Consider the following 24,584-nt stretch of genomic DNA (forward strand, 5'->3'; position numbering starts at 1 on the left):
GACATCCTGAATCCTGACTTCAAAGCTGTGGGCCAATTAAACATGCCATGGTTGTTGTTATTGGAGAGGATGAAATAGTTTGGAGATATGACTGTTTTTATTGGCAGATTCTAAAGTTCAGGGCTGTATTTTTTAAAAACAAATTTTTAGGTCAGGAAGTTAGTGTGTAACCAGCTGGCGATCCCCAGTAAGAAAAGAAAAGCGTTTTGAATTGGCTTTCATCTCAATTATCTTCAGATTAATTTTTATGCTTGATGAGCCATGACATCAATATTAGAAGGGTTTTAGTTACATGATAGCGAAGTATAAACTGTATTATGCAAGAGTATGCAAAGCAGGTGGCCCCAAATCAGTCACAGATCTGCAACTAATACAAAGTCTTTGGATCTGCCTGTCCCATCATGCCCCATAATATATAGCAGACCTCCCCAGCTGTACATAGATATCCCATTCAAGTGCTTCTTGTGAATCATAGAGAACTGATTCAGGGCTTAAATAAAACTGCACACCCTGAAGAATGTAAACAAAACTAGGCACTGAATGAAAACTTATGCTAGAGGACCAGGCAGTAGGTAATGTGAAAGACCTCATCCTGAGTTAACATTTCTAGTAACAGTTAAGCAAGACAAGCCCCCAAGGCCAACAAATAGGTACAAAATAAAAAGACAGGTTGCTTACCTGTAACTGTAGATCTTCGAGTGGTCACCTGTGCATTCACACTCATGGGATAGAGCGCTCGTGCTGATCCCTGAATCGGTACCTAAAAAGCCCGGGATTTTTTTGCGCTTGGCACCAGTGGGCATGCGCAGGCGTCCCAGTACGCATGCTCACTGGAGCCAGTGCAAGGATCCTGCCAGTTCCTTCTTGACTGCTGAAAGCCCCTACCATAGGGATAGGTTGCCAAACCTCCAGATGGTAGCTGGAGATAACCCTCTATGACAATTGATCTCCAGGTAACAGAAATCAGTTTACCTGGGAAAAACAGCCACTTTGGAAGGTGGACTCTATGGTATTATACCCCACTGAAGTCCCTCCCCTCTCCTCCTCAGGCTCCACCCCTAAAATCTCTAGATATTTTCCCACCTGGAACAGGCAACCCTAGACATAAGGCATTGTCATGATCTCCCAGCAGAAGAGGATACAGAAGCCCCAAATGAGGGACAGTGAAATCCTGCTGTGATGATAAGAAAGGAATCTTGGGACTCAATGACCTATTTGACAAAGCCTGATTAATCACCAGGCACAGTCTGTTAACAAATCATCTTTCTTGATTTTTAAACTCACTGCCTAATTCAGAAAAAAAAATTCACACCTGCGTTAAATGCAGCATAAGCAAGCCTTTATTAATGTAGCATGCTAATAAAGCAGTAAGGTGTGAAAAGGCATTTAAAATGTCATGCAGCAAGATAAGTATGTGTTAACACACTTCCTATACTGCTTATATGCTGATACTTTTTAATATTCTTAAGCACGCTGTCTCAGAGGTTTCAATGCAGAGCTTGTTCCAAGAGTCAAATCCTCTGATAAAATAATATTAATATCACTGACAGGAATTACACAGAGGTTGATTTGCCATGAATTGGCATGCCTAAATATCTTGAAAATCAAACAAGGGTCCACTAATTTTGTAAAGTTAAATGGAAAGTTTCCCCTCCCCACCCCCTTTTGGCTTTGGATTGCTTGGAGACTATTTGCATGTCAGAATGTTTGAGATATCAGGATCCCATGGAACTCTATTACCTGCTAAAGGCGGGGGAGGGCTCAGCGGCCATGGGTGTTTGATGGGAAGGGACTGAGGAAATGCATGTATAAGATCTATGTTGCCTTCTAAGGCTGGGTAGTCCAAGAGGTGTGCTGGGATTAGCTGCAGAACTGATCAGAATCTAGTCTCCATTTTAGCTATAGTGTGGTCAGGAAAAGACAAGGTTAGCAGTTTTCTGGGATTATACAGGGTTGCAACAAGAGCATTTTAACATTCTACCTTTTTTCAACATGAGAGCCAGTTTGGAATAGTAGTTAAGTGTGCAGACTCTTATCTGGGAGAACTGGGTTTGATTCCCCACTCCTCCATATGCACCTGCTGATGTGACCTTGAGTCAGTCACAAATTCTCACAGAGCTGTTCCTCTCAAGAGCAGTTTCTGTTAGAGCTCTCTCAGCTCCACCTACCTCACAGGGCGTCTGTTGTGGGGAGGGGAAGGGAAAGGAGATTGTAAACCACTTGGCGACTCCTTTGGATAGTGAAGGGTGGGGTATACATCCAATCTTCTCCTCCTCCTCTTCTTTCTTCCTCAAGAACAGGATCGTCCCACAAGCATGGTTTCTACATCTTCCCCATCATACTTCTAACTAAACCCAATTTTTCTAATAACACTGTCTGGGCTTATCCCACTATCTCAAGGGTATTACTATATATACTTCCTCCCCGCAGCTCATTTCCTCCAGACTTCCAAGTTTTCTATTACAGCTAAAAGCTGTAACAACACCTGGGAGGAAGATGGCAGGACAGAATGTTTGAGGAGTGCCAGATGATTATTGTTCTTGGGAAGAGGTTGCCTTGTGAGGCAAACAGAAGATTGTCTTCCACTGGGAACTGAAGCAGTGAGCAATAGAAATAAAAATGGAGGCATGGAAAAGAGTATATTAGACATAATGTGCCCAGCAGTGTGGGAAATACATGAAAGGTATAGGACAAGCTAAAAATACTGGGAAAACATAACTGGATTAAAAAAAAACACCCTGATCATAAAAACTCTGAGATTTTTTTTTTAAAAAAATAGGAATTGTGGAAGAGACTTAAAGGAAACCAGAACTTGGGGAAAGAAAAGCTGTATCAAGACTGATCCCATTAGGCCATAATAAAATATTAATCTTACAGTTGGTCCCATTATGAGGGACTGTTGGTTTATTCCAACATTAATTCTACCATAAAGTTCATCTATTTGTATTTCAGGAATAAGACATTTCAGGTTCTGAGGACAAGAGATGTATGGTATGGTTGTATCAATGATCTCAACCCAAACATCTGCTAACTGCCCAAGTTCTCATTACATATTAATAGAAAGGTGGAGTGTGATTTTTAACTACCCTTTCTGCAGGAAAGGAAAGGAAAGGAAAGGAAAGGAAAGGAAAGGAAAGGAAAGGAAAGGAAAGGAAAGGAAAGGAAAGGAAAGGAAAGGAAAGGAAAGGAAAGGAAAGGAAAGGAAAGGTCCCCTGTGCAAGCACCAGTCATATTCGACTCTGGGGTGACGTTGCTTTCACAACGTTTTCACGGCAGACTTTTTATGGGGTGGTTTGCCATTGCCTTCCCCAGTCTTTTACACTTCCCCCCCAGCAAGCTGGGTACTCATTTTACCGACCTCAGAAGGATGGAAGGCTGAGTCAACTTTGGGCTGGCTACCTGAATCCAGCTTCCGCCAAAATCAAACTCAGGTAGTGAGCAGAGAGTTCAGACCACAGTACTGCAGTAATGCTGCTTTACCACTCTGCACCACAGGGCCACTGTTCTCCAGTATAACACCTTGAAAAAATAAGCTAAATCAAATTAGGATGCCATTTAAGTACATAGCAAGAAGGGTGGAATTTTATTCTGTGATCTTCTCTTAGGAACTCGCAAGATGGAATATAAAGGAAGTAGCTGGCATGAGACCTGTTTTATCTGCCATCGATGCCAACAACCAATAGGGACGAAGAGTTTCATTCCCAAAGACAATCAGAATTTCTGCGTGCCGTGCTATGAGAAGCAGTTTGCCATGCAATGTGTCCAGTGCAAGAAGGTATTTAGTGTTCACTGCTTTTTGCAATGTTACCTTTTTAACACTGCTTTGCAATGAAATGTGTAAGCAGCAGCCAAAGGTCAACACTCCTGATTCAGAAATATGTGACCTTTTAGGACTGTCCAATTCTGTGAGGGCAACATTTAAGATATGGCAGACTGATGGCATGTTGAACTCTATCGAAATGGCAAATATCCACATTTTGGCTACTTGCAGTCAAGAAATCTTGTAAACTACAAGTAATGGGAAAGGAGTCATCATAGAAGTCACCAGCCAAAAAGATTCGTAATCTGCAAAGTCAGGATGGGAATGATGAAGTATATGGCCTCGGCAACGATTAAATGGACTTATAAAAAGAGAACACAATTTTGAATTAAAGTTTGGGGGGGGTTGCCATTTAAGGAAGGGAAAGGTCAAAGGCCTCCACAATCTAAGTTTAGACATGGAATTATTCTTCAGAGCCTGTATTTTTCTGTTTTTGAGGAGATAGGGAAAGCAAGCTAACACTTCCCCCCAAAAGCTCAGATTAGTGTGGTTGGCTCTCCCTTCCCCATATTATCCTCCCAACAATTCTGTGAGGCTGGCTAGGCTGAGGAAGGGGGCTTCTGTCCCAGGATCATCCAGTGAGTGGTCCATCAGGGTGAGGTTTTGAACACAAATCTCTAGTCCTGATCTGATGCTCTAATAACTGTACCACAACTGTTTAGTAATAGCTCTTGGTAATTTCTTTTAAGCCCTGAATTATCTTTTATAAGGACAACTAAAATGCCACAACACAGAGTGCTTAAACACGGCAACTGTTTGCAAGTGGATTTTGCTAAAGTAAAGTAGTAAAATAAAAACTCAGTTGCAAAGCACGTTATTTAGTGTAAATGCACCCACAGTGTACAAGCTTTGCATAGCATTTATTGTATTTTGGGCTGATTCTAACAAAAGATACCATTTTGCTTTTGGATTTTGCTTTACACCAAAATGGCTCCCAGCAACTTGTCCTCAGTAAGCAAGACTTTCATCTAATATTTAATGTATGCAAGAACAGGCCTTTGGAGCTTGCTAGGCACCTACTACAACCTGAAGTTGCACTTCTATGACCAAACTTATAGATGGAAACTATTGGTTTTTAAAAGGTATTTTTGTATTTATATGTGCATGTGTGTATGCACCTGGATGTCATGGAGACCTCTGGTGACTGACTCCTATTGGAGACCTGGAGGATATTGAGATAGGTGGCAGAATATAGCCTGTCTCTGCCTCCTAGTATTTCAAGGTCTCCTGTCCAAATACTTGCCAGAGTCAACCCTGAGATCTGACAAGATCAGGCTTGCTGGGACTATCCAGGTCAGAGCTAATAGAAATTATTGTTGAAAAAAAACCTTATTTTTTCCTACAGCACTATGAGCAAAGAAAGGCAGGGTATAAATGCTGTCAATAATAAAAAAATAAAATGTTCTATGTGAAATATCAGTTTGTTTGCTGCTGCTTCCTTGAACATTTGTGAAGTGAAAGCAATTGGTGTGGGGGGGGGGACCTCAGCAGAGCTTCCTTAGACCACTCTTTTCTTCTTCTACTAATTTAACAGCCCATCACTACAGGAGGAATTACTTACCGGGAGCAGCCATGGCACAAGGAGTGCTTTGTGTGTACTGGATGCAAGAAACAGCTGTCTGGTCAACGTTTTACTTCCAGGGATGAGTTTGCCTATTGTCTGAACTGCTTCTGCAGCCTCTATGCTAAAAAGTGTGCAGGGTGCACCAATCCAATAAGCGGTGAGTATCTTGCTACCATTTAGTTTGGAAACTGACAACTAACCAAAATATCTGCTCCCCCCCCCAAAAAAAAAATAAATAAAAGCAACTATTTCCAGGGACAATGTGGTAATGCAACCAAGTGGTGTTCACCTTGGGTATAACAGAGCTTTATTGTGGAATAAAGCTCATTATTGTGGAATAATGCAACAGAGCAACAAAATAAAAATGGAAAGGGTACAAGTATTGCAAGTATTTGCTGGATCCAAATAAGGATGGGCAGAAACTGCACTAGATGTGCTCTCCTAGTCCTACACAAGAGTTTGCATGTTGCTGTAATAAGAGATGCTCATGATTCTGCTTCTATAAGATCCAAAGTAGATAACCTTCAGATGTTTCACTTTTCCTGTGCAGTGCTCCCCCATGAGGTGTAAAAACAGCTCTTTTGCAAGGTAAAGGTGTCTGTCACATGCGGAGGGCTGCCTGAAGACCCAGACCTTGGTTATACATGTTGTTTCTTAAGGAAAATTGATTGTTGGAAAAGATATAGGGATCATACAACACATGAATGGAAAGAGTTCACAGAATGGATCTCTACCACATTGCTATTCTTCCCTAGTCTCCCTTCCCTTCCCAACTGAAAAGGTATCCTGTGGGTCAGGGAGTTTTGAAAGAGCAGGTTGAGATGCTGGAAGGAGCAGCAAAGTAAAACTGAGAGAAATTGCCCATGGCCCTACACTATTTCTTACCTCTTGCTCTTTCACAGAGGAGCTCGTGGTGGCAGGAGATGTTCCTCAGAGATACATGCAACCAAGTTTCTGAGGCTTCGACTAGGTTAATATTTTCAATGCTTGGATCCTCTGGTGCCATTCCATTGGCACACAGCAGCAGCTTCTGGAGCAGTTCAGCTTTTTGTGTGTGCATAGGAGAGGGCAATTTTTGCTGACCTCCGCCCGCCCCCCCCCCCCGCCACGCCTGCCTTCTGCTGTCTCCCAATTTGCCATCCACATGGTTCATTAAAGATCCCCTCATCACAGCTGCTTCTTAATGCCTCTCTTGCTTTTACAGGACTTGGAGGAACCAAGTACATCTCCTTTGAGGAACGCCAGTGGCACAACGACTGTTTCAACTGTAAGAAGTGCTCCCTCTCCTTAGTCGGCCGTGGCTTCCTCACAGAGAGGGATGACATCCTGTGCCCAGAGTGTGGGAAAGACATTTAAGACATCAAAGTGGAATAAAAATAAGCTGCGTGTGTTTTCTAAAATAAGTATTGACAGCGTGTATGAACTTTGACCAGAAGTGAGAAATGTAGTGTTTTGTTTTTCAACATCATATACTCTCCGCAGTTAACTTTTTATTTTCTAGCTTGTGGAAATGCAATGGTGCAGAAAAGGGGGGAGGTGCCTCAGGTGATTTTGACATCCACAGTTTAACTGATGTATCAGGATCAGTCAAAACACAAAGATGTGTTTAGATATTACTAAAATAAGGATCCCTTTTCAGATATTTTCATTCTAAAATGATGTGTGAGTTTTGAAGAAGGGGCTTTGGGAAGGGTTATAGCAGGGGTGGCCAACGGTAGCTCTCCAGATTTTTTTTTGCCTACAACTCCCATCAGCCCCAGTTAGCATGGCCAATGGCTGGGGCTGGTGGGAGTTGTAGACAAAAAACATCTGGAGAGCTACCGTTGGCCACCCCAGGGTTATAGGAACAGCTGTTTAGTGTTAATAGATTGAGGGCCAATATTTATGATGTGTGAGTTGACAAACATGTAAGTGAGTCTGTGCTGGGTACATAGGGGATATCATTGTTAGGAAGATTTGTGTCACGCCTTAAAATAACGAATTAAAGCTGCAGCTATGGATATGAACCGTGAAGGAGGTCCATTAAACTGAGTGGGACTTACTCCCAAGTAAATGTATACAGGGCCAGGCTGCACGAGTTTTAAATGTATGTAACATAAATTATGGCACATATCACAAATTGTCAGCATCTAGTTCTGGTTTTTAAAATTTCATTGCACCTTGTATTTTATGAAGTAATAAATTTCTAACACAAAGACTGCAGTATTTTGGTCAACTTTTGACAATTTACATTTAATTTGAACACTCTGGATGTAAACCCTACCTGTACTTCCTGTATCAGGAAATAATAAATTGAGGCCTCAAAGGAAAGGATTCTCCATCTGGGACCAAGACAGTGTGAGAATGAACTGTGCTTATAGGAGTTTATTCTTCCTTCAGTCACTAGGTAATATTACTCATTTGACTTCCATCGATTTTTTTTACTTACAGCATCACATAAATTCTTTTCCAGCATTATTTAATACTACATATTTTTCTTCTGCCTTTACCCCTTTAAAGCACCTTGTGTATACTGATTTGTGCCAGAAATATAGTTGAACAATTTTTAAAAAATATTTTCAAATAGCAGCTGCTGGTTCTTTTTCCTTGTTTACCTCAGGGGGCTAAGGCAGCCCTTGTCACCCACCCCACCTGACCCAGTCAAATCTACCACATCCAGAGCAAAGCTGAAACTCCCTCCCCCCTCCATTTTTCTTTGTTTTTAACACCCACCTACTGGGGTATTTTGGCTGACCCTACTGCATGATTCATGGTTTTCTCTTCTGACAAATGTGGCTACCTGCAATCTCCAAGGGGAAAAGGGAGAAACCAGAGGGTTTCCAAGAGCAACAACTTTGCAGCAAGATCATTAAAAAAAAAAAAAGCACTGCACAGATGTGCAAGTATTTTGACTATTCAAATGTCAAAATTTTTTCCTTCCTCTTCTGAAAGATTAGTTAAGGATACAGAATACTATGTAATGTATTACGATTTCAAATATTTGCTATAGTCCCCCAACTCCTGACGGGAAAATATGTGGGGCTATAACAGGGAAGTGAGAGTTGCAGCCATGTGTTAAAACTCTTCTGTCCATAGCAGTGTGCCAGTGCACCAAGCCCAGGATCACATGCCCTCCTCTCTTTGGGGAACTACCAGGGCCAGGAATGAACATTGTTACACACTACAGTACATTTGGACACCAGCTAATGAATAAGGAACTCAGAAGTGGTATCTGTTTTTCTTGTTTGAATCCCACTCCAAGTAGTCAGCCTCTGCTGTCAGATGATAGTTTCAAACTTGGAAAACACATTAAATATGGTTAAACACAATTGGCACTCATGTTTTAACTCTTGTCCAAATTGATTAAGAGGTCCACTTTATCCAAACATTTTAAAATATGGGCTAAATTCCAAAAACCAAACAACCCCACTCCCCAAGTATTGCAGCTCGGTATGTGCACCTCGATGTGGCTCTTAATGGAAATACTTGAAACTGAGACACCTGCCCTGAAAAAAAGATATTATTGAGCATGATGGTCTCCTGTGTAAAGAAAAAACAAAACAAAATCTGAGCACATCTAAACAGCTCTTTGGATCTTAGCCATTGTTTTAAATTTTTGCATGCCTTCGTCACGGAACATCTTCTGCCTTGCAAAAACTGCACTAAGCATAACCCAACTTTAATTCTCTCAAGATGGTATAGAAAAAAAATGTCAAGTGTTAATAATGGCCTGAACCCTGCCTAGATTTTTGCAGACTAAAGGAGAGGGAGATTTTTGCTAATCCCTCTGGAGGAGACCTCAAACCCATACTCCCCAAGCAATTCCTGGGGCCCCAGAGGAGAAGTATCTGGGAGGAGGTGTTTGGGGAAAAATCAGCAAAAGTCCTCCACGAAACCACTGAAATCTAGGCAGGATCCAGCCCAATGCTAGCTTTATCAGGCAAGAAAATACTTCTGGGAAGAACTAAGGAAACATTTCTGGGTGTGTGCTATTTTCTATACAATGTTCAGTATCTATGTTAACCACCACAGCATTTAAACGCAAGGTTTTAAAAATGTAAACAAAATAGAGTATCATGCAGAGCGAAGTCTGCATCCAAGATTAAACACTGAAGCAGTCGTTTTGTGCATATTTCCCTTTAAATTATAACCATAGTTCTACTTACTATAAAGACACTGATTGGATACCTCTGTTGCAGAGGAACTGGACACTGAACAAACGTGCAGCCTTGTAGGGAGAACCCTGAATCTGTTTAAGGAGCATGGCATGCAATAGATGAACTCTTTGGGGTTTCAATGGTTGTAGAGTAAGATGCTCTTCTATATGGAATGTGTATTCCAAACCAGTCTCACACCTATAACTACAAAAGAGTTAGCTTTTCTATAACCATAACACAGAACTTCAGCATAGCTCTTGAAAATTCAAAGCAATTCACCAACATCAAACACATATATTCATTTATCAAGCAAATATAGTCCCTTATGAGAACATTTTTTAAATCACTGCTTGGAAATTTTACAAAAGCATAAATACACTGATCACTAAATATAATAAATATGGTGAATTCCCCTCTTGGTCAAACTTGTATTAGTGATTAGCTTCACACTGGTCTCATTAGCAGTCACTGCCTCCATTCTACGTGGTGCTGCAATTGGTAAATTGCACAAAATCTTAGCTTGACGTCAATTGAATGATATTGCAGAATAGCTCTGTGATAAAGCATCTCTGCAAAACGTGATGTCTAAAGTCGACAGGCACGTAAAGGAGAAGATTGGAGCCTTTGGAGCCTTTACCTTAGGGGAATTGGACTTGCCACAACAATGAGGAGGACCATGAGTATATATTATATGTTCTGAATGAAAGCTGCTATAAGAAATCTCCCAGCATTTGAAACATTTTTTGAAAGTTTTGAAATAATTGGACAGAAATTTGTGTTGTGGAATGCACCCCTTTAGAAGATTTTGTACTGTATATTAGTATCTTTGAAAAAACAAGAGACTTTTGAAATTATAAATTCTTTATTGTTTGTATACACAGTGGTGTTTGCTTTTGTCGGTTATATACTGTGTTGCCACTTTTGTTTGCTACCCTTTTGTATTAGTGATCAGCTTCACACTGGTCTCATTACCAGTCACTGCCTCCATTCTAAGTGGTGCTGCAACTGAGGCTGGCTTCAAGTCCCAGCAGCACAGTTGCCACCCAGGAAGATACTTTAATATAGGTACTTACCTCCCATTTGGACCCACAGGATCAAGCAATTGGGTCTCAAGGAAGGGAAAATACAGTACCCAGCAGGTGATTTAATAAATCTCCTGCAAGTCCATAATATGTATCACATTATCTGCATGTAACACATTACATCAACCATGTGGAACCCCCTGCAGAACCATTTAGCTGTTAATATCATAACATGAAACTAATGTGCTTCTTCTTCAGTCACTGCTCCTCTTCCATGTCCAAAGCATTCTGGGAAGAACTCTGGCCTCTTCCTTTCTCCAGAGTGTTTGCATTTCCAGAGGAGGGAATCTTGTAAACCATTCTATTTGTAAAATGTCCAAGAAAAGTGTGGTTTCCTCTCTGGGATGAGGTTAAACAAGATGCATGCAGTGGTGCAGGCTGAAATCTTGCATGTAGCATTCAAAGGATGCAGGGGCTAAATATGATCATAAGAAAGCAGAGAATGGGGGAGCTGCATTAATTTCCCAAAAAACTCTGCTAGGTGCATTAGGGGAAGCATTAACAGCCAAACAAGATGCGGCATCTCCAAATTGAATTCACATGAACAGCCTTTATCACAGAAAAGAAGCTTCTGGACCAAGGACTTGAGACATCAGTCTGCAGGGGAAGAAGATACCAGTTGTAGGAAAACTACACAAAAAGAACAAATTAATATCTGTGTCCAGCAGGATAGAAAAAGACTCTCATTGGTCAGATGGTAGCTCAAGACGTATATATGTAGTTTCAAGATCAGAAAGAAAAGCAGAATTTAAACTAGAATCGAGTTTTCAGAAAGCTAGTGTAAAAGACGAAAATAACAGTTCTAACTGCAATAGAAAAGAGGATGCCACTCAACGCATGCCCCTAGAACACTGAGACTTGGAGATGAACCAGAGCTTACATGAGAACTGAAAAACCAGAGTAGTTCAGCAACAGAGGACATTAATAACTCTGTTGGACAGAGTCGAACAAAAAACCTTCATAAATTCAACAGTAGTTTTGAAGATGTGGAAACTTTTCAAGACTTGAAGGGGAGCAAAAATATAAACAAGTATCAAACAAAAAGCAAAGTAAAATTGCTGGAGAAATGGATGGCACCAGACTGAGTAAAAAAGAATCCTGGACACCTCAAAACAGCCCAAGGGGTGTCTCTGAAGATGCATTTGGCTGTCACCCACACTTTGCACACTATTACTCAGATCTCCATGAAAGAGGTATTTTGCAGGCAACAAGGCACCCCAAAACTATTGCTTTTGGGAAAAAATGGGGATGGATTACCCTTACAAATGTATTACTGAAGTCCCAACACAGGACAAAGTATTTGAAAGGCAACTGAATCTAGCTGCACCTTAAGGAAGCCACTAGTGATTCACTGCAGAGATGCTGGTGATGATCTGCTGAAGATCATGGAAAAAATGTGTACTGAAAGATCACAAAATACACAGGCATTGTTTTACTGAAAATAGAACCATTGCTGGACTACTTCCCAAACCTGACCATCAGATTCACTGCATTGGTGACCTATCCATTGCTGTTTCTGACTGGATAGCCCAGGCAAGCCTGATCTTGTCAGATCTGAGAAGCTAAGCAGGGTTGGCTGTAGTTAATATTTGGATGGGAGGTTTCCTTGAAATACCAGAGAGGGGCAGGCTCTATTCATCCACCTCTTTGAATACCTTCCAGGCCCCCAGCAGGGGTCAGTCACCAGAGGTCAACATGACTTCCAGGTGTGCAAGCACACACACACACACACACACACAACCCTCCCTCCCCCCCAAAAAAAAATCCTTAAAACAGAATAGTAGTAGAAACAGATGCACCTCATTTCCTTCCCAGGCAGGTTCCAAAGTGTGTCAGTATTCATGCCCAGCAGTTGCTCTGCAGAAGAAGAAGATATTGGATTTATATCCCGCCCTCCACTCCGAAGAGTCTCAGAGCAGCTCACAATCTCCTTTACCTTCCTCCCCCACAACAGACACCCTGTGAGGTGGGTGGGGCTGGAGAGGGCTCTCACAGCAGCTGCCTTTTCAAGGACAACCTCTGCCAGAGCTATGGCTGACCCAAGGCCATTCCAGCAGGTGCAAGTGGAGGAGTGGGGAATCAAACCCGGTTCTCCCAGATAAGAGTCCACACACTTAACCACTACACCAAACCGGCTCTCCAGTTTGCACACAGTGAAAGAACTTGCTTCCCTCAAGGAAATGCCATTATCCTTTGTGTTGGCTGCTGTAAAACTAAACATGTCCCCCCCCCCCCAAAAAAAAAATGACTTAAGGGAAAGTGTAAGAAAGCATGGGAAAAAGCTGCTACATGAATGCTACTTTGAAGTAACACAGTCTCTTTGGCTGACAACAGACGGCTGCTCAGGGAGGCATCAAGCCGCCCTGGAAGAGAGCGGTCTGGAAATAGAGTGCGCAGGAGCTTCCAGATGGCGATTGGAAGAGGGATGGGCTGTGGGCACCCCAGAGAGCAACTGGACGCTCATGTGCCCCATCCGTGGCCCCCTGGGCACTTTCCAGGAGCTTCCTGGCCTTCCAGACAGCCAGGGAGGCACCTGTGGTGCCTTTTCGAGCCGGCTCCCAGCAAGCCAGGGTGACTCGGAGGTGGGCCAGGGACAGCAGACAGAGGTGCACATGTGGATGAACTTTCTGAATCCACCTGCCTCCCATCCTTGGGGCGGCTTAAAACACCCATCTGTTGTCACCCTTAAAGTAGTTATTCTGTTATATTTGGGGATATTTGGGGTTCACAGTTCTGTGGATAAGCCTGGGTCTACTGAGATATCCGAAAGGAGAAAAATATCAAGTGCTTTGAAGAAAAAGGTCACATCTTGATCTTGTTTGTTGTCTCAAGGCGCCTTATTATTGATTTTAGTCAGAAGTGACTTTCCTTTTAATTTATCCAACCTTGGAGACAAGAACACCGCATTGGCTTTTAAAATTTGTTTCAATTTTATAATAGAACATTTTAAAGGTCAGCCTCCATTACAAAGGACAGACACAGGTATGGTTCATGTAGAGTAGAGGCTTAGCCTCTTCACAAAAGAAATGACATTGTTAAACCATAAAGGCCATATTGGAGTGTTTCTCTTAGGACAGACCACCAGGTCATTGCCATAGTGTGCCTCCTTTATTGTCCACCACAGTTAAAACACTTTTTCACCTGCTGATTTGTCTGTAGCAATATCCTTAATGGTGTAATGAAATGCATTTCCTGTGTATGGTAGATGAAATTCTTTACATCTGTGTAAGTTCAATGGATCTTCTCAAACACAGATTGAAAACTGTGTAGCAAAAATTCCTTTTTAAAGAGAACTGTGGATATTTTTAAAGGAGCTAATGGTGGAAGACACTGTGATGAGGAAAACAAGATGCACAGAAAAATAAGACGAAAATAGAAATATAAAGATTTGTACGTAAAACCACGGCTAAAATTTTAGTTTTTATTAGACTCGTTTTAACTTCTTCAACTGACTTATTTGATAAGGGGAAACTGATTTTCAATATTATTTAGACTTTAAAGAGTTTATTTGTAAATTTTAAAAATACAAATGTTGGTATACTTTATTTATATAATTGACTCCCGTCAGTGATGCAACTAATCAAACTCTTGCATTAACATTGAAAACAGGTGGTATACTCCATCTTTCTGTTGCTTTCAATGCACAAATTCTACTTTATATGCAACAGTTCTTACTGTAAGTGTGTTTATTCTCACTGTTAAATGTATTTTCCAGTGTGTGTGGAAATGGAAATAGCATTTTAAGTAACCTTTTTCTTTGTGTACATGCAGAAATGACAATAAAACCATCCTCCATTTAAAAAAACATGAAGCTACCATTACAGAGTAGGACTCTGGCAGATTCTTGCTGCATAGAATTATCAGCCCATACAATACAGGAAGCTCCTGATGCTTTTTTTACTAAACGGCTGTAGTCGGCAAATACAATGTGACCCTCTTCAGTCTAGGGAAACTTGTTCATAGTGGTTACAGGGTGAGGAGACCAAGGGCGAGGTCAGACACACATAAACTGACAAGGTGGGCATGGATGAAAGCCAGATGCATGTCGGATTTTATGCGGTTGTCCAAACATCAGCATCTGGCAATGGTCGTTGGCTCGTTCGTGTTCCGAACTGCCACGACTGAGACGCGGATTTTTTTGATAGTACATTAAATCCGGAATAAGAATGCTTCCGACGAATCCTGCACGTACTTTCTATGTTTGAACGCTCCATTGCAGCTGACTCGTCGCAAGCGCACACCCGCTTCCCTGTGAGAGCCCACTCCAAATGATATCATTGTGCCAGCAATTGTTGACTCAGCCTTCCAACCTTCCGAGGTCGGTAAAATATGTACTCAGCTTGATGGGGGGGAAAGTGTACTGACCAGGGAAGGCAATGGCAAACCATCCCATAAAAGGTCTGCTGTGAAAACTTTGTGAAAGCAGCGTCACCCCAGAGTCGAAAACGACTGATGCTTGCACAGGGGACCTTTCCTAAATGGGCGGGGGGGAGGCAGATCGCCCACCTTTGCTGTCCCCCTGCCAGGCAGGGAGATGGCAAAGGCAGTTCCTGGGCTTCCCACCCCCCCTTTAAACACCAGGTGGGGTGTTTAAATGTGAGGAAAAGGCAGATCGGCCACCTTTGCCTTCTCCCCGCAAGGCGGAGAGACGGCAAAGAGAGTTCTTGTGCTCCCCCCCATTTAAACACCCCAGCGGGGTGTTCATTTTTTGTGACAGTCTACGTTGTTTGATGCCCATTCCGGCCTGTTCCGGCTTTTATCCATTTAAATGGGGGAGAGATGACCACCTTTGCCGTCTCCCCGCCAGGTGGAGAGACAGCAAAGAGAGTTGCCATGCTCCCCCCCATTTAAACACCAAGGCGGGGTGTTTTAAATGGGGGGGGGGAGGAAGATCACCCACCTTTGCTGTCACCCCGCCAGGCGGAGAGACAGCAAAGAGAACTCCTGGGCTTCCCCTCCCTGGCCGGGTGTTTAAATTGGGGTGTGTGTGTCAGATCGCCCACCTTTTCTGGCCCTTTAAAAAAAAAAAAAAAAGCCAAGCACGATATCCTATGGTACTGCGCTTGCGCGAGTGCTGAATGCCATCTCAAAAAATGAGGTCCGGTTGAGACCTCTGATCAACCAACGACGGGACCAACGCTGCTTAGAACTGAAGGATGGAGGGAAGTCTGATCAGGAAATTCGTTGTAAAAAAGCTGCGGGGTATAATAGCGACGGGTTAGGGATGGATTTAATGGTGAGTGTGACCACGGCCCAAGAATTTGCTTATGTACTGCAATGCAAGGCAACAACTGGCCATTTGCTGCCTCAGTGCCTATTTGAAAAGTTTTCTAGGTTGCAAGGAGCCATGATCTCAAAATGCTTTTGTAAGACCAGACACCATATCAACAGGTGCTTCACCATATAGCCACTCACAGAAAACAGTCACACAAACATGTCCTTAAGATTCCAGCTGCTGCTTTCTTTCCTACCATATTCATGACAGGGACACAAACTCTGACTTTAGGATTTTGTACATATATTTTAATGACTTCCTTGCTGAAAAATATGCATGTATTTTATGTGATCTTGGTCTATTGATGTAAAAATAAATTTTCCATTTATAAGCTCATATTCAGTTCCAAATACAAAATAAGGACACCGATTAATTTTAAAATAGCACAAATTTATGAAAAACAAAACCTTGAATATTTGTTTCAATACCCTCAAAAGGCTGTATCCAGGCCTACCTACTTTTAAAGTTCATTAATGAAATATGAAGATACTGGACAGGCAAATGATGCTCTTCATCAAAATAAGCCATGACCAGGTATACTGAACATTTTACAAATTTCGTAGTCAGGTTGAAGTCCCAGCGGGCATGAGGTTCGTGTTAGAAATAACTTGCAATGATTTATTAGCGCATCCACACTTACAGGCATGCTTAACTATAAAAGCGCACATATGCATGCAGCCACACAGTCCACCCCAAATCAGTCAACTTCAAAGGCAGACAAGATAACAGCACAGAGATGGCCCATTCCATTTAAGAGATTACTTTTAACTCAATTTATTTAAGTCAGATGAGGGTACTAAAAAGACAGCTATTTAGATACAAAACACACAATATTAAACTGTGCTGTACCAAAGTATAAAACTCACACAAGTGTTCAGGAATCAAGTCCAAATACACTTCAAATATATCATATCTTTAAATGCTCTGAACAGACATGATCCAACTAAATGAGTAACCATTTAAAACCCAGTGATTCCAACAAGAGTGTTAAATAACACATTTAACATTCCCATTGCAAGAAATAACACATAATTTACTTAATTTTGGCTAGATTTGCTCTTTATTTTCATAAGGAGGTGGAAGATTCTTATGGCAAACCAATCCCATTTAAAAAGACAAAAACAGTTTCAAATTGACAAAGAACTAAACTGCCACAAAATATTCCACTGAGACGTTGCAAGCATCTTCAGAGCATTTGAGTAAAGAAAGTTTTCCACATTTCCATCCAATGGTTCCCAGGATGTAATGATATTGTATATATGGGAACATGATTATAACACTTACATCCAGTTCAGACAGTTTTTTACAACATACAAGAAGAATCCATGGGGTTTCAAAGAAATTCAACATGTTTATTCACAGAAAGGGAAAGGGTAAGATTTATTTTGTTTGCAAACTTCCACTGCTAATTTACAGTACAAATTTGCCTGTCATTTCAAATATGTCTTCCACATTTGCATAATATAAAATACTAATACAAGTACTGCTTTAAAGTACAGTATTAGCTCATATCCTACATTTCTGTCTGACACCTTCTATATACTACATACAGACGACTAGACAGTGCCTTTCATCTGCTTATCTCCAATGATTACCAGAAATCCATTTATCTCTAATGACAACAAAAACTTCAATTTGAAGCAAAGACACAGTTCAGCTATTTTCCCTAAGTCTGTTAGAAGCAATAACAGTCTCACAGGAGGCTGAAAAATTCCCAGATGTCATTTAAATATTAATACTATCACCCAAGAATTTGAATTATTTTTTTCTAGCCCTGATCCTAAGCCCTACCAACAGAACTGCTCTGTGTGAATGTATTCAGTTACCACGGGAAGTCCAGCAAAACATGGAAGCACCATCTTCCCCAGCTTCTGAGTATACATATACAGGGATTTGCATGTACTGAACTCAATGTCACTGTACGGTTGAGCGTGAACCCCACACACATTTTCTGTATCATATCATGCAAGGGCTGATTTATAGTATACTTGACAATTCCAAAGGTGGACTGGAGGAACAATCTTGTTCTCTGCAAACCAACCATTAGAACTGAAGTAAATAAATCAATGTGCAATACAGGAAATACTTTTAAAGTGACTGGAAAGAAGATGGTTCTGCTTTATACTGTGGAGCTGTTGACATTATGAAGAATCCACTGCAATCTGTAATCCTGGTTAAATATGACTTAACTATTCAAAAAATGGAGGCTAAATATTATTTACATTCCAAGAACCTTACAGATTCACGGCCATGTTACGTGCTGGATCTTCTTTTTTGCTTCAGTAGGTTGTAGACCATTCTATGGGCAAACAGAATTAAATAATGTAGGATTTGGTATATTTAACCATTTAAGCAGACATCTTATGATACACAGAGCATGGCTTGTGTTGCCATCTTGTGGCTAAAATCAAAATTTAATTTAGCTGCAAGTAAAAGCAAAAAATCCCATCCAGTTCCTAATCTGAACATTAGAATATTTAGATTCTTACAGACACTGAGAAATCTACTGAAAAATACTGATAGATACAACTCCAATATAAATTATTCCAGACTGTTTTAATGCAGCTCATCTTCCTTAGAAAATGTAAAGAAAACTTAACAAAAAAAAGTCTGCCATATTTCCAAATAACAGCTTGGAGCCAATGGCTGGATCCACTTCTGTCCATGGAACCACCCCACTTCTTCTGGCCCCCACAATGAAGCTCCAAGGAGGGAGGGGAGTAACCCCCAGAACAACATGAAAGGAAATCAGAGGTCTGCAGAAGAAAGGTGGAATTGGCAAAAATGGTAAACCTGACCACAGAAATCCTCACTTGGATCCAAGACACTAACTGTACAATCTCATAAAGATGAAATAAGGTTATTCTGAGGAAAAGCGTAATTATTTTATTCCTATTTATATATTTAGACTGATAATACAATTGTATTAATATAAAAGATTCAGGGTTTGATCCAGTAAATTACAAGCAGATCAAGCTTATTCAACCAACCATTGCCATCTTTACTTTTCCACTACAGCACGCCTCAACCCCAGAAATCAATTCATAGGAGCTGCCAGGAAACAGCAAGAAAGGGGGACTGACAAAAAAATCAACACTTTCCAAGCTTGCATGAGTTCTTCTGCAAACAAAGAACTCACTCAAGAGTGTGGGAGACGATCTCTGTTCATTTCGTTCCAACTGTAGCCTGCCCTCCATTCATTCTCCCATACCATTCTTGGTGTGGAAGTCTCCCAAACCTCAGCCCACTATGGAGGGGCAGAGATTGGTCTGTTGCTTTGGGAAGGGTGGAGAGTTCTCTGGCAAACTTGCTTCATTTAGATCCAACCCACTTTATTCAAGGAATCAGAAAGCTATAGAGACAATGAACTTATTCATAGAAATTTTATCATGGAGGGGTGGAATTTTAGCAGGAGCTCCTCTGCATATTAGGTCACACATCCCTGATGTAGCTAATCCTCCAAGAGCTTACAAGGCTCTTTTTGGTAAGATCTTGGAGGATTGGCTACATCAGGAGTGTGTGGCCTAATATGCAAAGGAGCTCCTGCTAGAATTCCACCCCTGTTGACATGTATGTCATGCTTAGAAACACCAACAAATTTTCTAGTGTGTTTATGTTTTTAAAAGTTGCAGAATGTTGATGGTATACTTACTGCTGTATCTGATTCTTCCTTTGGTGCTGTTCTCTTTAATTTCACAACAGTAGATCCAGTAGCAGTCACTGATGGTGGTGTCTTCTTACTAGACCTTACATTGCTGTTGTTAATTATAATATTGTTGGTTTTGGCCTCATTAATGTCCTGTGCTAAAATGGAGGCTGATGTGCATGTAGATGAATTTGAAGGACCTGAAAGTCTTCTACAAGTAGTATTGGTACTTCCAGCTGGAGATAATTTTAGACGATCAGCAGCTCCATTCTCTGTCTTCCGTATTTTTATACTTGTACTCGTTGAACTACCATCAAACACAATGAGAGGCCGTTTCCTTAGATTCTCCACAGCAGCAGCGCTAACCAAAAACAGTGAATATTTCTTAGAAAAACAATATAGATTGCAAATATTCCTACACATACTACTTGGAATCACTCCACTCATTTTGTAGAACTTTCCCAAAGTTTTTGTGCTTTGATGAGAATTCTAAACTTGCACAAAATTAATGAACGTGGACATTACAATGGCAATGTTAATGTAATCAACAGATATTCACTTTCTTCAGATCTAACGCCTTGTAATGAGAGCAATTGAAAATATCAAACTAGTCATGTTAAAAAACCTACTTTCTAAATTATCTTCCATCAAGTAAATAGATCTGTTAGTTCTGAAACACTTTTTAATTATATAGCACCAGAGTGGTAGCTGTATTAATCTGTTATAGCAAATATCAACGGGGATTTTATGGTACCTTAGAGACTAAAAATATATATATATATTCCAGCCTCAGCTTTCATGAACTACAGCCCACTTAGTCAGATGGGCCAAAGTTCACCAAAGTAAAAGCTATTTTAGGCTTTACAGACAGAACACATAAGCCACTGTTTCATCTAAAGTTCCAATCAGGCTAAATGTTAAGAATTCACAGAGTCCCTCCTTAAATAAATTGAACATGCTTAAAATGAACTGTCCATTTATAATGCACCATCCCAGATTTCCGTGTATTTTTCCTATTTTGATTAACAGCCATGATAAAGCAACATGCAAGTACAATAACTCCTCCTTCTATTTCTAGATTTTTATTACCCACAAGTGAAAACAGGACACACATACTAGAAGCTGCTATCTATGGATATGGATGATAAATAGCAAAAACAAAAAGTGAAAGTAAAAAGACCCCAACCTAGAATTCAGCTAAACTTTATGGATTTAAAATGAAGTTCAACCAACACAGTTTAGCAGAACACTTTAACTCAGATGATTTGCAGACCATGTTCAAAGACTGTATGTTGCCTGCTTGTGCTAAGGTCCCCAAGCTCTTCTTCCACACTGATGCTGATCCCATTTGTTACATCTGGCCTCTGGGAAAAAGCAGGAACTATGCATAAGAGGCTTTTTCAAAACCACTTCCAGCAGACAGTACCCCTATCCTATAAGTGACTAGATCTATTTCCCCATTCTCTTTATTGCCAACCAGAGCAGAGCTGTCTACATGAACTTCTCCTGCTTCATAGAGGATAACAATGTATTTTTCCTACTACAACTGGTTGGGGAAGGGGAGCAGAGTGGCAGTGAAACATGTAGTTTATATAGCACACTAGAAATTTTGGAAAATATGTTTACTTAGCTCCTCAGCAGTAGCCAGATATTCAGCTATCCATGTGCATAAGCAGCACACTCTCAATTGATCTGTTCCCTATGAGTAATTTTTCCTACTGACTATATATTGCTTTTACTAATAATCTCTTAGAGCTAATACATAATGACATCTTATTTATTACTGGGAGATACAGGTAAAATACTTCCTGAAAAATTTCTGGGATAATTCAAGGCAAGCAAGAATTACCTCTCATCAACATATTTTAACACCTTCTGGCTTCTTTTCTTTTCCATCAATTTCCCCCATCTTGTCTTAGGCAAGTTCCGTTGAGGCAATGGTATAACATGCTGAACATAAAGATCAGTAAGGCCATCTTTACAGATCTTCACTTCATCTTCAACTGGTATATTTTTCTGTTTAAAAAGCAGACAAACTTGCAATGTTATATGAGTGAAAATCTCCTAAGTGCAATAACTGAAAATATTTTTTTTTTAAAACTATTGCATGTACATCCAAACAAATAGGAATGCAGAAAGATTGGCTCTGACAGTTTTTTATTTTTAAAAATATTTTCTGTACCTATTCTACTTTCCCATTTGGGACATGGAATTCACTTCACCAACTGAAGTAAACATTAATCTCCTATAGGGTTATTACATGAAAGCTATATATAGAAGAAATTTCTGACTACTGGGAACTGTAGAAGGCCCACCTGGGTAAAAGGTACAACACACACACAGAAATAATTATAACTTTACACAGAAGAAAGGCACTGGAGTTCAGGTGACATATTCCAGACTATCGCCTCCTCATGGAAAGCATCAAAAGCTCCCACCACAACTGCTTGGCTTACAAAAGGCTGGGAACATTTTATAACGGATAAAATTGCTGACTACTTACATCATTCTGACTCCTTTCCTGCTCCTTCTCATTTCACTGCAAAATGGTTCCCTTTTGCAAAATATATCTTCAATCAGGAAATTTCTCCCTATAATTCTTATTGAATGTCTTTGTTTTGCTTTTAACAGAAGATTCTTAATGTTCTCCTTTTCCCTCTTGCACAAAATTTTTTAATGCTATGACACAGGAGTGGAACTCTTTATTTAGTTCTTTATTTTATTCTTATTCATTTCTTCATTTAATTCTCAGTTTAATAATTTATACCTAGTATTTTTTCATGAATGCTCCATTTACATTATTAGTTGTTCATACTGATTTCTTTAGTTGTAACATATCCATTTGATACTGTTTGGTTATTACCGTATATCTGATTTTATCTTATATGGTAATACATGTATTCATACTCCTTGGAATCTTTTGATAAGACTGTTGATATTCTGTTTACTTTTGCCTACTTTAATAAAAATATTTTTGTTTGTTAAAAAAGAAAAGGACAAAGCATCAAAGCATAGTGGTTAGAGGACTGGACTTGGATCTAGGAGATGCTGGTTTGAATCCCCAGTCTTCCATGGATGCTCACTGGGTGACCTTGGACCAGTTACACACACACAGGCTAACCTACCTCACGGAGGCTGTGATCACACACACTATATAATGCACTTTCCAAATGGATTTTGCCAGTTCACATAGCAAAATCCAGTTGGAAAGTACATTGTTTAGTGTGTATGATTGCAGTCAGAGTTGTTGTGAGAATAAAATGAAGGAGAATGATGTAAACCACTTTTGGCCACCCACTGGGGAGTAAGACAGGGTGTAAATGAAGAAATAAATAGATAAATGTGTGAAGGCAGCAAAGATGCAAGAGATGAAAGTTTCCCAACTTTGGCCATACAAACATTTCTTTACCATTACATCTTTTGTTGCTGGCGTAAGCACACACAGGTGTCACTTTTACACTGCTCATGTATATACACACATGTTGGTGGAACACTTGTTCATTGGGCAGCGGGACAGCTGTGTGAGTGGAAGAGCTTCTGACAACATCCCCAGTTGCCAATTATTTAAACAACCCCGGCCTCTGTGTCTTCCGCCAGCATCTTGGTCTGCAGACACTGAACGGTTGAGAACATGTACCTCGAAGCCATAAGTACTAAGAAGCAGCCCCACTGGAGCAGACCATTCAGTCCAGCAACAATCTACAAAAAGGAAGAACAAAACAGGAGTTCAGTAGCACCTTTAAGATCGACAAACTTTTATTCAGAATGTAAGCTTTCGTGCGCATGCACACTTCTTCAGACAAGGAATGAGGTACAGCAAGCGGAGCTACATATAGCTTGTTGGGTTTAGAATGCAAAGTGGTACAAAGTTATTCTGCTATTGGATTTTTACTTTGTACCACTTTGCATCTTAAACCCCACAAGCTATATGTAGCTCTGCTTACTGTACCTCATTCCTCGTCTGAAGAAGTGTGCATGCGCACGAAAGCTTACATTCCAAATAAAAGTTTGTTGGTCTTAAAAGGTGCTACTGGACTCCTGCTTTGTTCTACTCCTTCTTCAGACCAACAAGGCTGCCCACCTGGATCAGTCTACAAAAAGGGCAGCGATGAGCTCCAAGGCTGCTGCGCTCTGTGGGTCAAACTGTCACCGGGGTAGGCTTCAACTAGCTTCCCTCAAGTCAGCTGGCCACCAAAGGGCGCGCCAGTGCAAACAAGTGAAGGGACGGCCCGCTGAGAGGCGAAACGTCATCTTACACCAGCCAAGACAGACCCCAGGTATGCATCACCTCAGGTGGGCCCCGCAATTTAAAGCTCAGGATGCCCCGCCCCCCGCAAGGGAGAGCTCCTCCCCCCCACTCCGCCGTGTCGCTACCTGCTCCAGCGTGAGCAGCAAGAACTCCTGGGAGAGCAGCTCCGGGTGCAGCAAAAGATCCGCGTCGGCGCTACTGGCGCCGCCATTGCTGCTTCCTCCCCTCACAGGCTGCTCTAGGGTCCCGCGCGTCGCCATCTTTCCGAGCATGAACCTGATTGGCCGCCTGAGCATTCCTTCTATGACCTCACACAGCAGTTTACGTCCGATTACTCGCGAATTCCTGCGACAGGACGAGTGAGGAGGGGGGAAGGAGGCAGAAAGAAGTCAGCGGGTGCGCACCAAAGTGACGTAACAGGGAGAAGAAAATTTATATATTCATGTATATTCCTGGAAGGGAAAATTTATATATTCATGTATATTCTCTCCTCTTCTCCCCTCAAGGAAGAAAAATTATTGCCTTGAATGCGTTATGGGAACTGGGTAGATTCTAACCATGGAAAACTGGATTACCAATATATGTCCATCGCTGCAGATTATATCAGAAAAATCACAGATCCACAGGATTGCCATAATCCGACTCAATAAATATCTGGGGATTTTGGAACTGGTGCCAGGAGACTTGGGTAGAGCCAGGCTGTGACAAATGCGATTGAACTACAAAGATTGTTCTGGGCATCACACTTAAAGGGAGACCGGGACACCTTTGGGGCTTATAGAACTGGACCCCCTGGTCCAATCCTTTTGAAA

General features: G+C 41.0%; 2 protein-coding genes and 1 pseudogene across 5 annotated transcripts in view; 2 read left to right on the forward strand and 1 right to left on the reverse strand.

The window, feature by feature from the left end:
* The window catches only part of FHL2 (four and a half LIM domains 2), a 29,548-nt gene extending 22,701 nt beyond the window's left edge, over positions 1-6,847 (forward strand). For all 4 annotated transcript variants that reach the window (XM_060233783.1, XM_060233782.1, XM_060233785.1 and 1 more), the window contains 3 exons: positions 3,606-3,775; positions 5,355-5,541; positions 6,589-6,847. In XM_060233783.1, the coding sequence (XP_060089766.1) occupies positions 3,606-3,775; positions 5,355-5,541; positions 6,589-6,740 (509 nt within the window). In that variant the 3' untranslated portion in view covers positions 6,741-6,847. The remainder of the gene's footprint in view (positions 1-3,605; positions 3,776-5,354; positions 5,542-6,588) is intronic.
* A 3,254-nt stretch (positions 6,848-10,101) lies between these two features.
* Positions 10,102-13,978, forward strand: LOC132569056 (uncharacterized; annotated as a pseudogene).
* Positions 13,979-16,635: 2,657 nt separating this feature from the next.
* On the reverse strand, positions 16,636-24,103 carry C3H2orf49 (chromosome 3 C2orf49 homolog). Its single transcript, XM_060233787.1, has 4 exons — positions 23,898-24,103; positions 21,373-21,539; positions 19,530-19,884; positions 16,636-18,176 (listed from the first exon to the last, which is right to left on the reverse strand). Exons 1-4 carry the CDS (start codon positions 24,066-24,068, stop codon positions 18,120-18,122), a joined length of 750 nt encoding a protein of 249 aa, XP_060089770.1. The 5' UTR covers positions 24,069-24,103; the 3' UTR covers positions 16,636-18,119.
* Between the last annotated feature and the right edge of the window lie 481 nt (positions 24,104-24,584).

This window comes from Heteronotia binoei, chromosome 3 (assembly GCF_032191835.1).
Source record: "Heteronotia binoei isolate CCM8104 ecotype False Entrance Well chromosome 3, APGP_CSIRO_Hbin_v1, whole genome shotgun sequence".
In the NCBI taxonomy this organism is placed as follows: Eukaryota; Metazoa; Chordata; class Lepidosauria; order Squamata; family Gekkonidae; genus Heteronotia; species Heteronotia binoei.